Source organism: Cynocephalus volans, chromosome 1, assembly GCF_027409185.1.
Source record: "Cynocephalus volans isolate mCynVol1 chromosome 1, mCynVol1.pri, whole genome shotgun sequence".
NCBI lineage: Eukaryota > Metazoa > Chordata > Mammalia > Dermoptera > Cynocephalidae > Cynocephalus > Cynocephalus volans.
In genome coordinates this window covers 206,271,241-206,291,699 of record NC_084460.1, presented here as the reverse complement: position 1 = coordinate 206,291,699, position 20,459 = coordinate 206,271,241, and the positions used below count along the sequence as shown (strand labels likewise).

Genomic DNA, 20,459 nt, shown 5'->3' with positions numbered 1-20,459 from the left:
CAGTGTTTCCTCCAACTTGATTTTTTCCTATGCATTTTGAATTCTGTCTTTCATATGATTAGCTGTTCTTAAAATGTGTGGTGATCCATATCTGTCTGCATTTTAATAGCAGGATAGTAAAAAGGTGGTCAGAAGCGCTCTCACTGAATGGAGTTGGGGGTTGCTGGCTCTCGAATTTACTGTAGGTAATGTGGCTGAGCTGTTCTCTTGGAAAAACTCTTGGTGGTAGCATATTTAGATCTTTTATTGTGGGCTGGTCTGATTCCCTAGAGAAGACACTGCTGGACTCTTGCCTGAAAAATATAAGCCTAGTTGCCAGTATTCTGAGAGTCAAGGAAAGAAGGAAGCCTGGGGATTTTAACATTTTATTATAAACTTTCACATTTCCTATATTTTCAGTGGAAGCCCCTACCTTCCACTGTGCTTGGTGTCCAGAGTCCAAAAATCCTCTGTGTTGTGGATTAAATTTTGTCCCCGTCCCCACCCCCCACCCCCGCCCATATATGTTGAAGTCTTAACCCTAGCACTTGGGAATGTGATTTTATTTGGAAATAGGGTCTTTGCAGATATAATCAAGTTAAGATGAGGCAATACTGGACTAGAGAGGACCCTAAATCCAAAGACTAGTGTCCTTAAGGAGAGAGATATTTAGGTACACAGAAAGACATAGGGAAGAATGCCATGTAAACATGAAGGCAGAGATTGGAGCAATGTGCCTACAAGCCAAGGAACTTGAAGCAACTCCAAGGATTGCTGACATTCACTAGAAGCTAGGAGAGATGCATGGAACATATTCCCCTCAGAACCTCCAGAAGCAACCCTGCTGATACTTTCATTTCAGACTTCTAGCCTCCAGAACTGTGAGAAAATACCATTTCTTTTGTTTTAAGCCACCAAGTTTGTGGTACTTTGTTACAGCAGCCCTAGGAAACTAGTATACTATGTTTCACCCTCTCCAGAGAAGAAACACAGACTTCTAATAGGGCGTGGGAGGGCTTTGTATTGAGTAAGAGATCTAGGAGTCTAATTGCTTCATAAATTTTTAACCAGTCATCCTATTTTATTCCCGTACTAACCCCACTTGCAGAAGTACCTTTTTCTGCTGTTTTCTAAGCTCTTTGGGGGTTCTTCAGTGCCAATCAGGTTCCTTTTCAGGTCTATCTCCTGTGGAACTAGGGTTCCTCTTCTTGCATCTACTAACAGACTTCTCATCTTTCCACGTACTGAAATTTACTTGCTATTTTCTCCTTCTGTCCTTGTGGGTTTATGTCTTTTAAAGAAAATCCCTTTATTGTCATTTTAGAATGAGTATACTTTGTTGAAGAAATAAGAAAGATTTCTATTTAAAGGTGGCATTTGAACATGCTCATGTAGCTCTGCTCTTTCTTAAAACTCCTCTTTAACTAGAAATCTTTCTTAATTTCTTCAGCCAAGAACCCAGTTCTAATTCAACTTTTTGGAGGGGTGGGGAGGATCATTAAAGTAATCATTGTCTCCATTAGTAAATGTGATTACATATGAGAGATATGTGCCCATCCTCCACTGCCCTGTTGAAGTGTACTGCTAACTATGCTTTCAGTACGATATTCTACTGCTTTACAGCCCTAGATCAAGAGTGATGTTGAAGTTACCATGTAACGCTTTGTCTGTCCTCTCCACACAAAAAATATATGTAGAGAAGACATACATGCTTAGGGTCAATGTTTTCATATGTAGCAAAAGTGGCTGTTTCCCTATATCTTCGATATGCTTTCGATATCTTTGAGGAACTGCAGCACTAAGGAGTATGGTGGTTTGCCCTCCACATTTTACATTCTTATTCTTAATTTTCTTTCAGTTCCTGACTGTCGTGTTGCACTGTTAAGCATGAGTTCTGTGCTACACCTTTCATCGCATCCTTTTGCCCATACTCTTTTCTCCTCCTCCTTTTTAAAAAATCTTCTTTTACTGATCATTTCTTCTTGAACTTTTATGTAAAATGGCTGACATTCATGTACCTATCCAAACAATTAAGAATTTTTCCTAAAGTGGTGGAATCTACTCACCACACCGTTGTTGGGTATACTTGTTGAATCTTTGGCTTATCACAGTTGCATTGGTTGGTTGTTCATGTCCGGAGGGTGACTCTGATGACAGTATGATTTGAGAATGGACCATGCCTAGGTTTGAAGATGATTCTAAAGAAGATAGGGTTTTTAAAAGATATAGGGAAGGGCAGGCCCCATGGCTCACTCCGGAGAGTGCAGCGCTGGTAGCGCTGAGGCCACAGATTCAGATCCTATATAAAGATGGCTGGTGCGCTCACTGGCTGAGCGTGGTGCAGATAACACCAAGCCAAGGGTTACGATCCCCTTACTGGTCCAAAAAAGAAAAAAAGATATAGGGAAAACTGTGTGGGCAAGAGGGGATATGTGGAAACTGTACTGTCTGCTCAGTTTTTCTGTAAATCTAAAACTGTTCTAAAAAATAAAGTAGAAAAATATCCTGAAAAAAAAATAATAAAAGATTTTATTTATTTATTTATTTGAATGGTAATGCATGTGCATGTACCAACACTAAAAAGGTGCAAGAGTATACAGTGAAATATTTCTCTTCACTGTGTCGCCTACTCTTCTAATCCCTCAGTCTCCTTTCCCAGAAGCAACCACTAGACCCATTTTCTTATATATCCTTCTAGAGATCTGTGAATTTATAAGCATAGTCATGTGTGTGTATAGATCAGATATATAGTGTTCTTGTTTGTTTTGGCAGCTGGCTAGTACAGTGGTTGAACTCTGGACATTGGTGTTATGAGCACCACTCTAACAAACTGAGGTAACTGGCCAGCCCCCAGAAATATAGTGTGTTTAAAACTACAACCTCAGACAGCATTTGTTTTTTAAGTATACATTCAACAGGTGACATTTTAAGTATGCCATCAACTAAAACTCATGGGTTTTTAAAAACATGAACCATGTTGTAGGAAATAAGATTATAAACCCAAGGTAAGATTTATTTACTAAGCTGCACCCAGGAAGGAATAAGGGTGAGCACGTATGAACTGGAGTTGTTTACTATCACACCTCAATTTCTACATTAGCTTTTTATAGGCATGCCATTTATATTCTTAAAAGAGAATATTTCCTTTGGGGACTTTGTCACAAGATGATGATGTAAAAAATGTTATAATAAAAATATTACATTGCTTGATATTCTATGTTGTTCATTTATAATTGAGTTGTAGTTGAGTGCTATTTGTAAACAATGCCGATAATGCTTTTGAAAGGGAAAGATCTCAATATTTGGCCAGGGGGAGTAAAACAAGATTCTATCAATTTGAGAGTACTTTTTCTCTAACTGGCAGTCTCTGTGACATTGCAGCTCTTTCTGTGTATGTGGTCTGATTTGTTTTTCAATGATTATTTTGCATTTTCCTCAATGCTGAATTTATAATAATTAACTTTTTATAGTCCAACATAGGACTTTGAACTTATTCCTATTAAATTACATCCTATTGGTATGGGCTGTATGTGTTCACTCCTCTGATAAATCCACATTTTGTTTCTTTATCTAGTCTTAATAGAAAGGTTTTATTTATCAAACCAAAGGCATAACCTTTAGGCACTGTAGCAGAAATTTTCTTCAGGTGACTAATTCTTAAAAGGTGATTCATGGATATATTCTAAAGCCGGGTGCCCCGCTACTTCTAATGTCGGAATCCTGTCGACATTGCCAATTGTAAAGCTCTTATCCTGTTCGTGACACCAATTGTAAAGCTGCACGACCATGCCAGTTGTTGGGCTCTTTTACCTGCCAGTAATCCTGCCAACTGGGCTGATTGTGGGGCTGTGTCTGGAGCTCACAGACCGCTCAAGCCCGTTCACAGACTGGGTCACAAACCCTTCACATGCCAGGCTGGGTCCCCAGACCACTTACATGCAGGTCTATGAGCTAGGTAACCGGCCAAAAGGTCCTTGCAAGGCATAGGTTGGAAAGTATGGCTGCTCACAGCCGCCGCTGCCCGGGACAGACCGCCAGCCAAAGCGGTAGGGCCGCGCAGGCGCACTAACGCCTCCCACAAAATCTAAAACCCTCCTTTTCCAATCTCTTTTTCAACTAGGAGTGGTTATGTGACAGTGTGACCAGTGAGGCCTCAGTAAAAGTCACTAGGTGGTGATTCTTGGAAAGCTTGTTAAAATAGGATTGGCTCACTTGGCACATGTCCTTTTGTCCTCTTCGTTTCTGCATCAAACAATGTTGCCAAACCTGAAATTGGAATAGCTGTCTTGTGATCTACCAGGTAGGAAAGAACAAGGTGATTGTGCAGGTGTGGCTCTGACATCTGTGGCCACTGCTTCAGCCTTGGACTGTGTACCTCTAAACCTCCTGTTAAGTAAGAGTGGAAAATTGTGCTATTTTAGCCATTATTATGTGCAGCTGAACTCAATTCCCCATCATTAAAAAAGTAAATACAGGAGCAGATAAAGTTTAAATATTAAATAGACATAGGCTTTTTCTTTTGGCCATTAAACTCAGCAGCATCAATTTAGCTTCTGCGAAATAACATGATCTATTATATTAAATTAATAATATTAAGTTGAAGTTTTTATTTTATGGTTTATTTGTATTTTATTTTGTAAATGATTTAAAAATATTCTCTAAAAGCTGTAAGTGTATGGAATTCGTACCTAATTTTAGTTTGTACATATTTAACGTAATAAAAAAATTTAAATAAACAGTGGGGCTTTTGGACAATATTTTTCCTTTAAAATGAATTTGGTGATTATTCAGATATGATGACCTGTCCTGGGGTAATGCGTTATCCTTGAATCCAGCCAATATTTTAATGTTTCAATGTGTCTTTCTCAATGTAACCTTTATTGAACATCAGGATAGAAATGACTGCTTCCCTCTTCTGCCATGAACAAACATCAGTAACATTTACCACACTTATTTGTTTATATGTGTATCTCTTGCTCAGACTAAGAGCTTAGCTTTATGCTTGATGCTCAAAGGTGTTTGGTGAATGACTAAGTAAATCTTGTGTACTTGGTGGTTATTGAAACTGAAAATTTATTTTTGATATATACTTACCCTAATTGACCCCCATATCTCCACAGGATAGAGACCGTAATAGAAATGCTCAGGTTTTCTTAGCAGATAATTTAATAAATCCAAAAACCATACTAAAAAGCCTAGTTACTAAACAAAAGGTCAGTGTCATATTATATTTTGAGAGAAGTTTCCAGTTTGTAATAAAACCATTTGACTTATTCCTTCACCTACTATCAACATTTAAGTACCAATTATGTCCATATCTTTATTAATGAAATAATTTTAGTACTGTAAATCATTTTTACTGCTTATAAAATCACTATAGACTAGATCAAGCAGACCTGACTTACTTCTTTATTGCTTTTTTATATAAACTATATATTTTTTATTTGTTTTTGCATAGTACATATTTTTTATTGGTTATTAATATTCATGAGATACAAAGATGATTGTCGCCACTCATGCCCAAGACGTGATGGCCAGATCCTTACTGGCAGCATGCCTTTACTACAAATTGCAGTTATACCCCATGTCCCCCACTCAATTATCCCCAACCTCCCTCTCATCCCCCTTTCCCTGACCCTACTTTGTATCCCTAGGTATGCTCTCTCCCTCTAGAAGTCCAACATACCACTGTGGTCTTTCTTTCCTTACTTCTTTCTCTCTTAGTTCCTACTTATGAGTGAGTACATGTGGTATTTATCCCTTTGTGGTTTGCTTCTTTCACTCAGCATAAGTTTCTCCAAGCTTATTGATGTTCTTGCAAATGGGAGAATTTCATTCTTTTTATAGCAGAGTAGTGTTCCATGGTGTGTGTGTGTGTGTGTGTGTGTGTGTGTGTGTGTGTGTGTGTGTGTGTGTGTGTGTATTTATACACACCACATTTTCCTTATCCAATTGTCCATCAATGGACATTTAGATTGGTTCCATATCTTGGCTATTGTAAACAGAACTGTGATGAACATGGGAGTGCAGGTATGCCATTGACATGATGTTTTCCATTCCTTTGGGTATATACCCAGAGGTGGGATGGCTGGATTGTATGGAAGATCAATCTGTAGTTGTTTGAGAAACCTCCATACTGTTTTCCATAGTGGTTGTACTAATTTACAGTCCCAACAACAGTGTAGAAGCATTCCCTTCTCGCCACACCCTCACCAGTGTTTGTTTTTTTCTGTCTTTTTGATTATAGCTAGTCTAACTGGTGTGAGGTGATATCTCAATGTAGTTTTCATTTGCATTTCCCTGATGACTAGTGATGAGTATTTTTTCATGTACCTGTTGGCCATTTGTATGTCTTCCTTTGAAAAATGTCTATTCAGCTCCTTTGCCCAATTTTTAATTGCTTTATTTGTTTTTTTACTGTGTAATTGCTTGAGTTCCTTGTATATTATGGATATGAATCCTTTGTCGGAGGCATAGTTAGCAAAAATTTTCTCCCACTCTGTAGGTTGTTGTTCCACACTGTTGATTGTTTCCTTTGCTGTGCCGAAGCTTTTTAGTTTGACATAGTCCCATTTGTTCATTTTTCTTTTGTTGCTTGTGCTTTTGGGCTCTTGTTCATGAAGTCTGTGCCCAGACCTAGTTCCTGAAGTGTTTCACCTATATTTTCCTTAGTAATTTTACAGTTTCAGGTCTTATACTTGTCTTTAATCCATTTTGAGTTGATTTTAGTATATGGTGAAAGACACATGTCTAGTTTCATTCTTCTGGATATGGATATCCAATTTGTCCAGTACCACTTATTGAAGAGACAGTCTTTTCCCCAATGTATGTTTTTGTTGCCTTTTTCAAATATCAGATGGCTGTAAGCCTGAGGGGTGATTTCTGGGTTCTCTATTCTGCTCCACTGGTCTGAGTGTCTATTTTTATGCCAGTGCCATGCTGTTTTGATTACTATAGCTTTGTAGTATAATTTGAAGTCAGGAAGTGTTATGCCTCTGGCTTTCTTTCTTTTGCTCAGGATTGCTTTGGCTATTTGTGGTCTTTTGTTGTTCCATATGAATGTTAAGATTATTTTTTCCATTTCTGTGAAGAATGTGATAGGTATTTTGATAGGGATTGCATTGAATCTGTAGATTGCTTTGAGTAGTATAGACATTTTCACAATGTTAATTCTTCCAATCCAAGAGCATGGAATGTCTTTCCATCTTTTTGTGTCTTCTTTAATTTCTTTCAGTAGTGATTTGTAGTTCTCATTGTAGAGATCTTTCACCTCCTTGGTTAAATTGATTCCTTAGGTATTTTATTTTTTTTGTATGACTGTTGAAAATGGGCTTACTTTCTTGATTTCTCTTTCTGTTAGTTCATTATTGTAGAATATACATACAACTGATTTGGGGACTTTTATTTTGTATCCTGCAATGTTACTGAAATTATTAATCAGCTCTAGGAGTTTTTTGATGCATTTTTTAGGTTTTTCTATATATAGTATCATGTCATCTGCAAATAGGGGCAGTTTGACTTCATCTTTTCCAATATGGGTGTTCTTTATCTCTTTTCTTGCCTAATTGCTCTGGCTAGTACCTCCAGTACTATGTTAAATAGAAGTGGTGAGGTTGGGCATCCTTGTCTTGCTCCTGTTCTTAAGGGAAAAGCCTTCAGTTTTTCCCCATTCAGAATGATACTGGTGGTGGCCTTGTCCTAGACAGCTTTTATTGTGTTGAGATACTTTCCTTCTGTACCTAATTTGCTGAGAGTCTTTATCATGATAGGATGTTGAATTTTGTCAAATGCTTTTTCTGTGGCCATTGAGATAATCATATGGGTTTTTTTCCTTGAGTTTGTTGATGTGATGTATCAACATTTATTGACTTTTGTATGGTTTTTTTTTTTTTTGGTCGTTTTTTCGTGACCGGCACTCAGCCAGTGAGTGCACTGGTCAGTCCTATATAGGATCCGAACCCGCGGCAGGAGCGTCACCGCGCTGCCAGCGCAGCACTCTACCAAGTGCGCCACGGGCTCGGCCCGGCTTTTGTATGTTGAACCATCCTTGCGTCCCTGGGATGAGTCCCACTTGATCATGTTGTATAATTTTTTTAATATGTTGCTGTATTCTGGTTGCTCATATTTTGTAGAGGATTTTGCATCTATGTTCATCAAGGTTATTGGCTTGTAATTTTCTTTTTTTGTTGTGTCTTTATCTGGTTTTGGTTTCAGAGTTATGTTGGCCTCATAGAAGGGGTTTGGGAGAGTGGCTTCTGTTTCAATTTTTTGGAATAGTTTGTGGAGAATTGGTGTTAAATCCTCTTTAAACATTTGATAGAATTCAGCTGTAAAGTCATCTGGATCTGGGCTTTTCTTTGTTGGAAGGTTGCTGATGACTGCTTCAATCTCGTTGCTTGTTATTGGTCTGTTAAGGTTTTCTGTCTCTTCTTGATTCAGTCTGGGTAGTTTGTATGTGTCCAGAAATTTGTCCATATCTTCCAGGTTTTCGTATTTGTTGTCATAGTTGTTTATAATAGTTTCTAATGATTCTTCGTATGTCTGTGGTATTGGTTGTAATGTCTCCCTTTTCATTTCTGATTTTTGTTATTTGGGTCTTCTCTCTTTTTATTTTTGTTAACCTAGCTAATGGTTTGTCTATTTTATTTATCTTCTTGAAAAACCAACTTTTTGTTTTTTTGATTTTTTTCTATTGTTTTTTGTGTCTCTATTTCATTTAACTTTGCTCTGATCTTAATTATTTCTTTCTATCTGCTCCCTTTAGGATTGGATTGTTGAGGGCCGGCCCGTGGCTCACTCGGTAGAGTGCGGTGCTGATAACACCAAGGCCACGGGTTCGGATCCTATATAGGGATGGCCGGTTGGCTCACTGGCTGAGCGTGGTGCTGACAACACCAAGCCAAGGGTTGAGATCCCCTTACCGGTCATCTTTTTTATTAAAAAAAAAAAAAAAAAAAAAAAAAAAAGGATTGGATTGTTGTTATTTTTCTAGTTTGAGGTATAGCATTACGTTGTTTATTTGAAGTCTTTCCATTCTTTTGATGTAAGTATTTATTTCAATAAATTTCCCTCTTAGTACTATTTTTGCCATATGCCACAGGTTTTGGTATGATGTGTCTCTATTTTCATCAGTTTCAAGAAATTTTTTTGATTTCCTGTTTAATTTCTTCTTGGTCCCATAGATCATTCAGGAGCCTATTGTTTAGTTTTCATGTATTTGTATAGTTTCCAGAGTTTTGCTTGTTATTAATTTCCAGTTTTAGTCCATTGTGTTCTGGAAAGATACTTGGTATGTTTTCAGTTTTTTAAAATTTGAGACTGTATTTGTGGCGTACTATATGGTCTATCCTGGATAATGTTCCATGTGCTGATGAGAAGAAAGTATGTTCTTTACTTGTTGGGTGAAATGTTCTGTATATATCTACCAGGTCTGGTTGATCCAAGGTAGAGTCTAAATCCTGTGTTTCCTTGTTGATTTTTTGCCTGGAAGATCTGTCCCATACTGAGAAAGGGATATTCAAGTCACCCACTATCAACATATTATGGCCTATTTCTTTCTTTGGGTCTTAGAGTGTTTCCTTTATATATCAGGGTGCTCCAGTATTGGGTGCATACCTATTTATGATTGTTATATCTTCTAGCTGGATAGATCCTTTTATCATTATATAGTGGCCTTCTTTGTCTCTTTTTATGTATTTTGTTTTAAAGTCTATTTTATCTGATATAAAAATAGCTACTGCTGCTCGTTTTTGGTTTCCATTTGCATGGTATGTTTCCATCCCTTCCCTTTTAGTGTGTTTGTGTCTCTTCAGTTGAGGTATGTCTCTTGAAGACAGCATATACTTGGGTCTAGCTTTTTAATCCAACCAATCAGTCTGTGTCTTTTGAATGGGGAGTTTAATCCATTCACATTTAAGGTAGTTATTGACAGGTATTGTTTAATTCTTGTCATTTACTAGCTTTTTGTTTAGATGATTTAAATATCTTTTGATTATCATTCCCCTTTTATCTCTCTTCTTCAATGTTAAGTGGAAATGTAAGGTGGCAAGATTTAGCTTCTTTCTCCTTCTCAATGGCATTTTTATTTTAATGGTGGGTTTTGCTCTTTCTTGTATATTTGTGATAGCGATCATCATTATTCAGATTCCAGATGAAGGACTCCCTTGAGAATTTCTTGCAGGACTGATCATGTGGTGGTGAACTCCCACAATTTTTGTTTGTCTGAGAAATATGCTATTTCTCCCTCATTTCTGAGGGAGAGCCTTGCTGGGTAAAGAATTCTTGGCTGGCAATTTTTTTTCTTTTAGTATTTTGAATGTATCATTTGACTTTCTTCTGGCCTGTAGGTTTTCGGTTGAGAAGTCTGCTGTTAGTCTAATGGGGGTTCCCTTATAGGTGATTTGGCACTTTTCTCTTACTGTTTTCAGAATTTTCTCTTTGTCTTTGAGCTTTGCAATTTTGAGTATAATGTGTCTTAGAGAGGCTCTTTTTGGATTGAATCTGTTTGGGGACCTTTGAGCTTCCTGGATCTGAAGGTCTGCATCTCTCCCTACACCTGGTAAGTTTTCTGTTATTATTTCCTTGAGAAGGTTTTCAATACCTTTTCCTTTCTCCTCCTGTTCTGGAATATCCACAATTCAGATGTGAGAGCGCTTGAGGTTGTCTGCTCTCTCTCTTAGATTTTCTTCATTATTTTTAATTCTTTTTTCCTTTTTTTTTTTTTTTTTTGGTCTGCCTGGGTTGTTTCAAACAGACTATCTTTGATACCTGAAATTCTTTCTTCTGCTTGCTCTAGCCTGCTGCTCAAGCTCTCTGTTGTGTTGTTTATTTTATTGAGTGAATCTTTCATTTCTAGGAGTTTTACTACACTCTATTTTAAGGTATTAATCTCTTTGTAAATTTCCTCCTTCATATTGTGGATATTTTTTCTTGTTTCATTGTGATCTCTAATTGAGTCTTCTTTTATCTCTTCGAGTTTTCTTAAGATCATTGCCTGGAATTCCTTTTCAGACACTTCAAGGATTCCCTGTTCTGTGGGGTTTGAAATTTGAGCATTACTGTATTCCTTCGGTGGTGTCATATCTTCTTGTTTGTTTGTAGTTCTAGTATTTTTTGGTTGATGTTTGGTCATCTGGTATAGGACTTGCTTCTTCTATTACTCTGGGGTTGGCTATAAGGATAAAGATTTCTTCCTCTATTTCTAGGCTCTACTAGTGACTCTTAAGTCAATGTAGTCGAGTGAGCAGCAGGTTGCCTGTAGAGTGGCCTTGGCTGCTACTGTGGTGGTGAACTGTCCTTGCAGTAACACTAGTTGTGGCAGTAACACTAGTTGTGGCAGTGGCTATATTACACCAACTTGGCTCCTGTTCCAGATTCCGTGGCCGTAGGCTGAGCCCCCAGTACCATGCGGGTCTCGGCTTACTGTGGTGGCAGCTGTGGCTGTGCGCATTTCCCTCCGGGGCCTAAGACTGAGTTGTGCATGCTTCCCTCCAGGGCCTAAGACTGAATCCTGGTGCCATGCAGGTCTCAGCTCACCTCAGCAGCTGCTGCAGCTGTGGGCGCTTCCCTCTGGGGCCTAAGGCTGAGCCCCAGTGCTGCACGGTTCTTGGCTCACCTTGGTGCCTGCTGGGCCTGTGGGCACTTCCCTCCGAGGCCTAAGACTGAGCCCCAGTGCCACGCGGGTCTCAGCTCACCTGGGTGGCTGCTGCAGCTGTGGGTGCTTCCCTCTAGGACCTAAGATTGAGCCCTGGGGCCTAAGATTGAGCCCCGGTGCTATGCAGGTCTTGGCTCACCTCGGCACCTGCTGCAGCTGTGGGTGCTCCTCTCCAGGACCTAAGACTGACAAACTATATTTTTGTTTTTAACTCCAAAATATTCTTATGAATGCTATTGTCTAATGAAGCCCTAAAAATTCTCTACTAAGTGCTGCAGGAGTAATCAACTTTTCTGACCTGCGTTTTTATAAACAAGAATAAATAATTGTGTAAAAGCTAATATGTGAAATAGTGGCTCAGTGGGAATTATTATATATCCTGAGAGCAATAATTTTCTCAAAACAGCTGAGGTACACCATTTTTTCCTTAACCATGTAGTAGGATGCAAAGACTTTCCTGTTTCGTTCTCTTTCAGTAAAATTTATAGGGCAGTTTTGTGCTAATGGAGTCAAACTAATGAAGCATAATATTTTCAAGATATTATCAAGCATTAGAGACTAGTTTAATTTTTTTAAAGTTCATGAACAGAGGAAGCAATTCTTTTTAAAAATTCATTAGGTTTTTGGTGTACATAAGTAATTTATTTGTGTTACCCTGCATCTCTTAGGTACCTTGAAATTACTACAGGCTTTTATGTCCTTCTGTATATGACTGATATTTCATAATGGGTAAAAAGAAATAAAACAATAAATGTTATTTTAACTTATTTTTCAAAGTTATAATATATGCAACTGATGTGGGTTGCTTCACCTAAAGCTTTTCTCCTCTTCCTTCCCTATTAACAGACTCTAGAATTCTTTGGGTATAACTTCCATGTGCTTCTGAACATTGATGGGTAAGGATATGATCTGGAGCTACTGGGTATGGCAGAATAGAAGGATGACATGGGTAGGTTTCTGGATTACCCAACCCTGGAATTATCCCACTTGTGTTATGTATTGTGTGATATATTAATTCCTTTAGTGATTAAGCCATTTTGAGTTGGGCTTCCTGTTCTTATATTGCATCCCAATGGAAACGGTGTTTATAAAACCAGGTTTTTAAGTCAATCACGTTTCCTTCAGTTTTTATGGCTAAATTTGAAGCTACTCTCCTCTGCAACTTTCTTATACCCATTGCCAATATTTATTTCCTGACAGTGAACATAGTTATTTGGTTTATATTGAACTTATTATATCATCATAACAACAAAAGTTTATGGTACCTTTCCGTTTACAAAGTACTGTCTTACCTCATTTGATCACACAGCTCAGTTTACTTCGCTTAGTCATTTTCACAAAAAAGATGAGAAGCTGGCTGTAGAGATCTAGGTTATTTGTAATTATACCCTTGCAAATAAGAGCAGTGCTTTGAGCTTTTTACAGAAATGCAACAGACTGATTTGATATGCAACTAAAATAAATACTATCGTTTTGTAGTTTTTATTTTAAACAGAAATTTCTGACCCAAGAGAAAGTATCACACATCAAATCAATTGCTTAAATAATCCCTTTAGAGATTTTTTTTTTTTAAATCTAGGACTTGATCAGCTCTAGTTTCAAATAGCAACATGCATTTTATGTCATAATAACTTCAGAATATCAGGAAGACAATGCCCAAAAGGAGGTTTTAGGTGTGGATCTTGCATATGCCAACAGCCTAACTTACAGATTTAGTATTTGTATATGGGTGATACTTAAAACTGTTGAGAGTGGATGATAGCCTTAGAATTTAGGTGAAACAAGAATTGCAAATGACTAAAGATTGAATACCAAAGTGATGGACAGAGGAAGAGGTATTAGGGAAAGAGGCAGAGATGAGAGCTTGGAGGAGAATCAGAAGCAGCTGGGAGGTCCAGGTGAGCTTTTCCAGGAAGTGGTGGTTCTATCCAAGACACTACAAAAAGACTGAGCTAGATGAGAGCTAAAGCCAAAGCAATGAAAAACAGAGATTTTTTTTTTTCTCATTTTCAACCAAATTTTTTTCCTTTTCTTAGTTTTCATGGCGGTACTGTACTATTTTGTGCACTTTCTGTGTACATTTGGATTTTGTACAAGATTAGGAAAGTTGTAAATCATAGGTTATTTGTTATTATATGAAGATACTTCAAAATGTTTATGGAAAGGGCCGAGCCCGTGGCGCACTCGGTAGAGTGCCATGCTGGGAGCGCGGCGACGCTCCCGCCGCGGGTTCGGATCCTATATAGGAATGACCGGTGCACTCACTGGCTGAGTGCCGGTCACGAAAAAACGACAAAAAAAAAAAAAAAAAAAAAAAAAAATGTTTATGGAAAAATATAATTGAAAAATAATACAAATGTTTCCATGAACTTTTTGAAGTACTCTTGTGTGTGTGTGTGTATAATAACGTGTACTTACAGAGGATATTCCTAGAAGGCTACATAGGTAATTGGTAACTTTTTGCCTCCAGAGTGGCTGGTATCTGGGACACTCTTGAGGAATGGGGTTTACAGAGACCTTCCACTTTTGTCCCTCTTAGACCACATGCGTGTGAATGCATCACCAATTCCAAAAATTAATAAAATTTAAACTAAAACATAAAGGCCATTTTATCATGGTTTTACAGTTATGGGGGAAATACTTTAAGACATTACTGTGGCTAGAAAAATGTGTGACTTAGTCCACTGAATGCAGGGTCCCTGTAGCTTGGTCTGTGGGAGTAGTGGGTGGAGTTTATTAAATTAACATTAATTAAGTAAGCATTGGTGAAATATACCATCTTAAAGAATAGGTTGTGATTGAGTCCTACTAATGAACAGATTACACGTGAGTGTCCAAAACACCATTAATCTCTGAGGTAATAACCTGCTTCTGAAGCTGAAGCATGCATGGTAATTGATTAAGCAGATCCTGTTTTCAGGTACCGTATCCTGTATCCTGTACTTATGATTCTAAAGAGAATAAGAGTGTACATCTTATGTCCATGAACCTCATTAAATTCTCATTGTAATTAAAATATTCTCTTGGAGAGTTTTGCTGTTTTCTTTTTACAGATACGATTTATTCAAAAGAGATATGGACATTAATTGTAGAAAAGGTATGTAAAGAAATTAAGGAAAAGCTTCAGGTTTGATAGAAACTGTTCAGTTCTGTGGGTCTTTGAATGGAAATTTATCTGGTGTGTAAAATGATTCTCAAGAAAGTATAATGCTTTTCAGTTTTCTGTTTCTGTCTGTATCAAATTTGGATTAAAAATAGCAAACTGAGCATGTGCATACAAAGATACGACTGCTGCAAACATTGTAGTATATATACTGATATTGTAAGTGGATTAATGTAAGGAGTCTCAAGGTATTTTAAACAACTCAGTGAAATGGAAAGTTTCGCCTTTGATGTCTGTAGTGAAGCTGGATAAATTACAATTCAAGCAATTAACAATGAATTTGGAAAAAAGGATATTATTTATTTTTTGTAACATTGAAAAACTGAACCGCTTGTAAAATTCAGATAAAATTATATAGCTGCTGGCACACCAAAGCAGATTTGGCAGATACAATGGATAGTCTTTAATGGAGGAAGTTTTCTTTTCAGCTGAAGTTTAAAGTCCCTGTAACTTGGATTATGTTTGCCTTTTTCCAATGAGAGGAAAATACATTTTTATTCCATGGATAATTGTAATTATGGGCAGCCCTCCCTTTACAAAGTAGACATTATTTTCAATCAAACATGCTGTAAAATATTTATAAAATGAGATTGTATTAGCCATATTTTCTTTTTTTAAATTATAGTAATACATTAAGGTCTTCATTAATCATCTTTCTTATTTTCTTTGTCTTTGTTGACTCTTTTCTTACTATTCAGGTTTCCAACATTTTCTGTAGCTATGCCCTATTTTTAATCTTTCCTTTACTACCAAAATTCCTTTCTGACTACTCTAATCTGTTACCTACACTTTTTACTACCCACAATCTCCTTAACTACTTTCGCATGATGTTTACAAGTGACCTGCTAATAACTTAGTATGGTAGCCTTTTAGGTCTTATCCTTTGCAACGTCTTTGTGGCATTTGAAACTGTCAACCATTTACTCTGTGGTGAATGTCTTTCCATTCAGCTTAAACCCCAATCCTTGTTCTCCTCCTCCTTGTGTACTTGTAGTTTCTTCCTTTGCTTTCTAAATGAAAATGTTCCCAAAGTTCTGGCCATGAAAAATTCCCTCCTTCTTTCTACAGTTTACACATGAGAACCCCATTGATTTCTACTTCTTCTGTTATCATCTTCATGTATAGCTACTTTCTCATTTTTATTCATTGTCTTGAATTGATTCCCAAGTTCCTGATTCTCATTTTTGTCTGCCTGCCAGATGTCACACTCATAGAGTCGATAAGAAACTTACTGGTTATCTATATTATTCTGTCTTTTAAAGAAATCTTCTTGACCTTAGTTTTCCTGCCAGCTCCTACCATGTTTCTTTGCTCCCCACTAAGGGATAACTCCCTGAGACAGTATTCTATTCTCACTGTCTTTCGTTCCTTTTCTCCCATCTCTCTTGAACCCACTCTAGTGAGGCTTTGTACTCTACCATTTCATCAAAGCTACTCTTTTTGTTTGTTTTTGCAGCTGGCCAGTTCTTGACTTTGGTATTACCAGCACCACACTCTAACAAAATGAGCTAACCAGTCAGCCCTCATTAAAGTTATTCTTGTTAGAGCTATGAATGAACTCTTGCCAAATCAAATGGCCATTTCTCAGTCCTCATTTTATTAGACTTCTCAATAGCATTTTCTGTAGTTGTTCCTTTCCTTCTTGAAAATTTCATTATTTGGCTTCTAGGGCACCCTATTCTTCTGATATCTTCCTACATGACTGGACATTCCTTCTCAGTCTCCTTTGATAAATCCTTCTCATTATGACCCCTAATTCCTTCAACTCTTGTTGGAGTGCTCTATGGCTCAGTATATGGCTCTCCTCTCTATACCTTTTTCCCCATTGTGGTAAAAAACACATAACATAAAATTTGTCATCTTAACCATTTTAACTGTAGAGTACAGTAGTGTTAACTGTGTGCACCTTGTTGTACAACGGATCTCTGCAACTTTTTCATCTTTCTAATCCGAAACTCTATACCCACTGAATAGCTCCCTTTTTCCTCTTCCCTTCTTTGTATGCTCTTCCTCCCTGGGTGATCTCATCTAGTCTCCTGACTAAGTATCTTCTATTTCGTGTTTTGCTTTAAAATACTTTTAGCACCTCCTCTCCTTTGTTACCTCCCTTCAATTTTGCACAGTCTAATTTGGTGGGGTAGCTTCAGAGTGAACTGTTATGCAACTAAATTACCCTATGGGTGGCTAACTGACTGAAAAGCAGTGTCAGAACCCTGGGGAAAAACTGAGGGCAGAGGATCACTGGAGTAGCTTGGCTTTCAGCTATCTAAAGACCCCATGGTGAGATCAACTTTGATCCTTCTGAATGTACTGGATTTTCCTAACATGAGTCAGGTCTTCCCTACTTTGTATACTGGGAGAGTTGAAGTAGATAAGAGAGAATTATTAGGCTTCCTTTAGGTATTTCCAGTAGGACTGACTGTCCTTAAACTTTAGGCAGTAGGCCTATTCCAACCTCAGGGTTTCCTGCTGTTAAGGATAACTCAGCAACCAGACCTGATTTCCAATAAGTCATCACAGAAATAACTGACTATGTGAGAGGCCTCAGCATTTGAAAGAGGAGAATAAGAGTGAATAATCAGAGCCATATCTAGTGAATGAGAAGTGCTAGAAGAGAAAGACAAACACCTGCACAAAAATTGTAACAGCACTGAAGTAAATTCTACTTACACACACACACACACACACACACACACACACACTTCCTTAAACTCAAAACCATGATTTTCAAACCATAATGAGTAGATGACTTTTTCTAAAAGATGACCATTATTGGCAGATGAATAAGTATACTGGAAGATGTAGTGCAAGGATTATCTCAAAGCACAGAACAGAAAGCTAAATAAATGGAAATATGAAGGAACAGGAAAAAAAGACTTGAAGGAGAGATCCAGAAAACCTAATTTGTGAAAAACAGGTATTCAAAAGGTACCATATGAAGGAGAGACAACAATTAAGTAAATAATAAAGGAAAATTTCTTGGGGCTGAAGAAAACACCTCTGGTGGATAAGAGAAATGAGAAACCAAGTTTCAAATTGGATTGAAGAGAAAAGACAAATACCTACTCATAACCTTGTAAAATTCATTAATCCTAACAGTGACAAATAAATCTTTTAGGTGTCCAGACAATGTTTTAAGCTTCTATTATTTATATTTTATTTTTTCTCTAAAGATACTTATTAGGTAACCTGACTTTTTTTTCTTTTTGAAAACTTAATTACATTTTGCCTGTAACATTTCTTGATACAAATTCTTAATTTGTATTCTATATTAAAAGAAATCATATAAAATTTTGTCATGTCAAGACCATTGGGAATAAAGAAAGAATAAAAGAGAAATAGGGACATCCTTCCTTATCAGTTTTTATAATATTCCAGAATTTTTTAAGTTGCCTGGAAATCTTAGTTAAGAGATTAATTTTGTCCCTTATGATTTGCTCACTGTCTCGAAGGGACCCCTGGGGATCTTGACCATGCCTGTTATTCTTTCCCTTTACTGTTTGCTTTTTCTTCTACTTAGGACCTCAGTTTATGCCCCCATCCTCAATTTTCGTTGGATAGAATTTACTTCTATAAGTTAAAAAGAAAGAGTAAAGAGAAAGTTGAGCAAAATAATAGAAATCAGAACTCAGCTTGAAAATAGGCTTAGCATATATACTGTAGATTTCATATTGTATGTTTGACTTAAGCTAATATGTGAACACTTATTTTCTTGCATTTTAATAAAGCATTCTTCTAATCTCTAGGGAAGACCAACCTCAAGGTTTAAGGGTGAGGAAGGAAGTCATTGGTATAATCACTTGCCATTTTGCTCACATTTTTGAAGGGTCATTGTAGCTATCTCCATGGGTGGGCTGTGGGAACAGCACATCTGAAGCACCAACACTCCCACATAGCCATATGCTGTTGGTAGCTAGTGAGTATAAAATCAGCACTGGCCCATGTTCTCATGTACACTTCTAAACACCTCTCTCTGGCTTAGTTCTTTAGCATTTGTAAACTATTCTGTGGCAAGCTACTTAATCAGAACTTTTTAAATGGTTGACTTCAATAATTAAGAAATTAATTTGGCTTTGTTTTTATTTTTTCCAGGTGTATGGTGGCTGATGAAGTAAGTATCATAGTTTTTATGTCTATTACACAACCAGTTTATAATGTCTACTATTTTCCATGTATTCTCTGTCTTTCAGTATGATTATATGTCTATATATGGGGAGAAGGAGAGAGAGAGAGATGGGAGGTGAGGAGGGGGAGGGAGAGAGAGTGAGAATGAGTGTGTGTGTGTGTGTGTGTGTGTGTGTGTGTGTCTTTGCAAGGCATGCATCTGGAACGATGTTAACATTAACATTAGTCATCCAAAATGTTATATTGTCACCTAGGATGCATGAATGTGCCTTGAAATGCAGCCTCCCAAAAAGCTGAACTGTTTTTGCCTGTCATAATACTGGTTGCTTAAGAGCTAAACTTTTAAAGATTTTTCTCTAAAGGTTATTGTTAATTGTTTCCTATGAATATGAAGTGTAATGCTAAAATGGTATTTCATTATCACTAGACAATTTGATACATTTAAGTGGCATGTACTTATATATATCCATATTCATGTTTTCTCACTGTAATGGAGGGTCTTGTTACATGAACTACGATACTCTTTACATACATTCTCAGAGTAATATAAATCAATAAAGTTCTAATTTTTCATACCAGTTTGAAAAATGTGTTGCTGTTTTGCATGATACCTTTAAGAATAACAGCAAAACATACACTTTTCAGGCCGGCCCGTGGCTCACTCGGTAGAGTGCGGTGCTGATAACACCAAGGCCACGGGTTCGGATCCTATATAGGGATGGCTGGTTTGCTCACTGGCTGAGCGTGGTGCTGACAACACCAAGCCAAGGGTTGAGATCCCCTTACCGGTCATCTTTTAAAAAACAACAACAACAACAAAAAAAAAACATACACTTTTCAAAATGCAGTATATTAGAATGAAGGAAATGGAATATATTTTTTAAAAATAAAAGTGGAACCATTAAAAAATTCTCCCAATTAATTGTCTTTTAGTTTTAGTTACATATAGACTCCTACCAATAGCTTACCTCTGCAGACTCTTCCTTAGGAAAAAAATCAATGAGTATAACGTGAATGCTATGCAAAATGGTTGATGTAAGTTTTCTTGGTTTATGCTGATTTCTAATTACCTAAGTTTTTAGTTTGGACTCTTTATTCTATAGGCATTTATGTAGACTAGATATTATAGTTAGAAACATAGTTATTGCCTGTGAAGAACTTCAGCAATGTAATTGGAGAAACAAGACATAGACATTGGGAAACAGCAGAAATTTCTTTTGGAACAGGATGAGTTCCAAAAGGCTCTTCATAAACTAATTAATTTGAGAGTCCAAAATGACTGAAAGAGGCTTATGTTTTTTAGTCCCTGAATACATTTTCATCAAATCGAAATGTAAAATTTATTTTTCAAAACCTGAAAACTAGGCATAACCATTTTCTCCTACATGTATATGCGTAGAATATATAAGATATATGTATGCAGGTGTGTATAAATTCTTTTTCAAGACAGATCAGTTTTATGTACACAGAAAATATAAAGGGAAACACCATCCTTGATGACCTCCATAAGTAAGGCATGTAGAAAGTCTTACATTGGTA

The 20,459-nt window shown here is 37.1% G+C and overlaps 1 protein-coding gene across 1 annotated transcript in view; it reads left to right on the top strand.

Moving 5' to 3' along the window:
- ZRANB3 (zinc finger RANBP2-type containing 3) overlaps positions 1-20,459 on the top strand; it is a 242,000-nt gene that overhangs the window by 81,608 nt on the left and 139,933 nt on the right. The window contains exon 3 of the mRNA XM_063077303.1: positions 18,888-18,906. Coding sequence (XP_062933373.1) covers positions 18,888-18,906 — 19 coding nt within the window. The remainder of the gene's footprint in view (positions 1-18,887; positions 18,907-20,459) is intronic.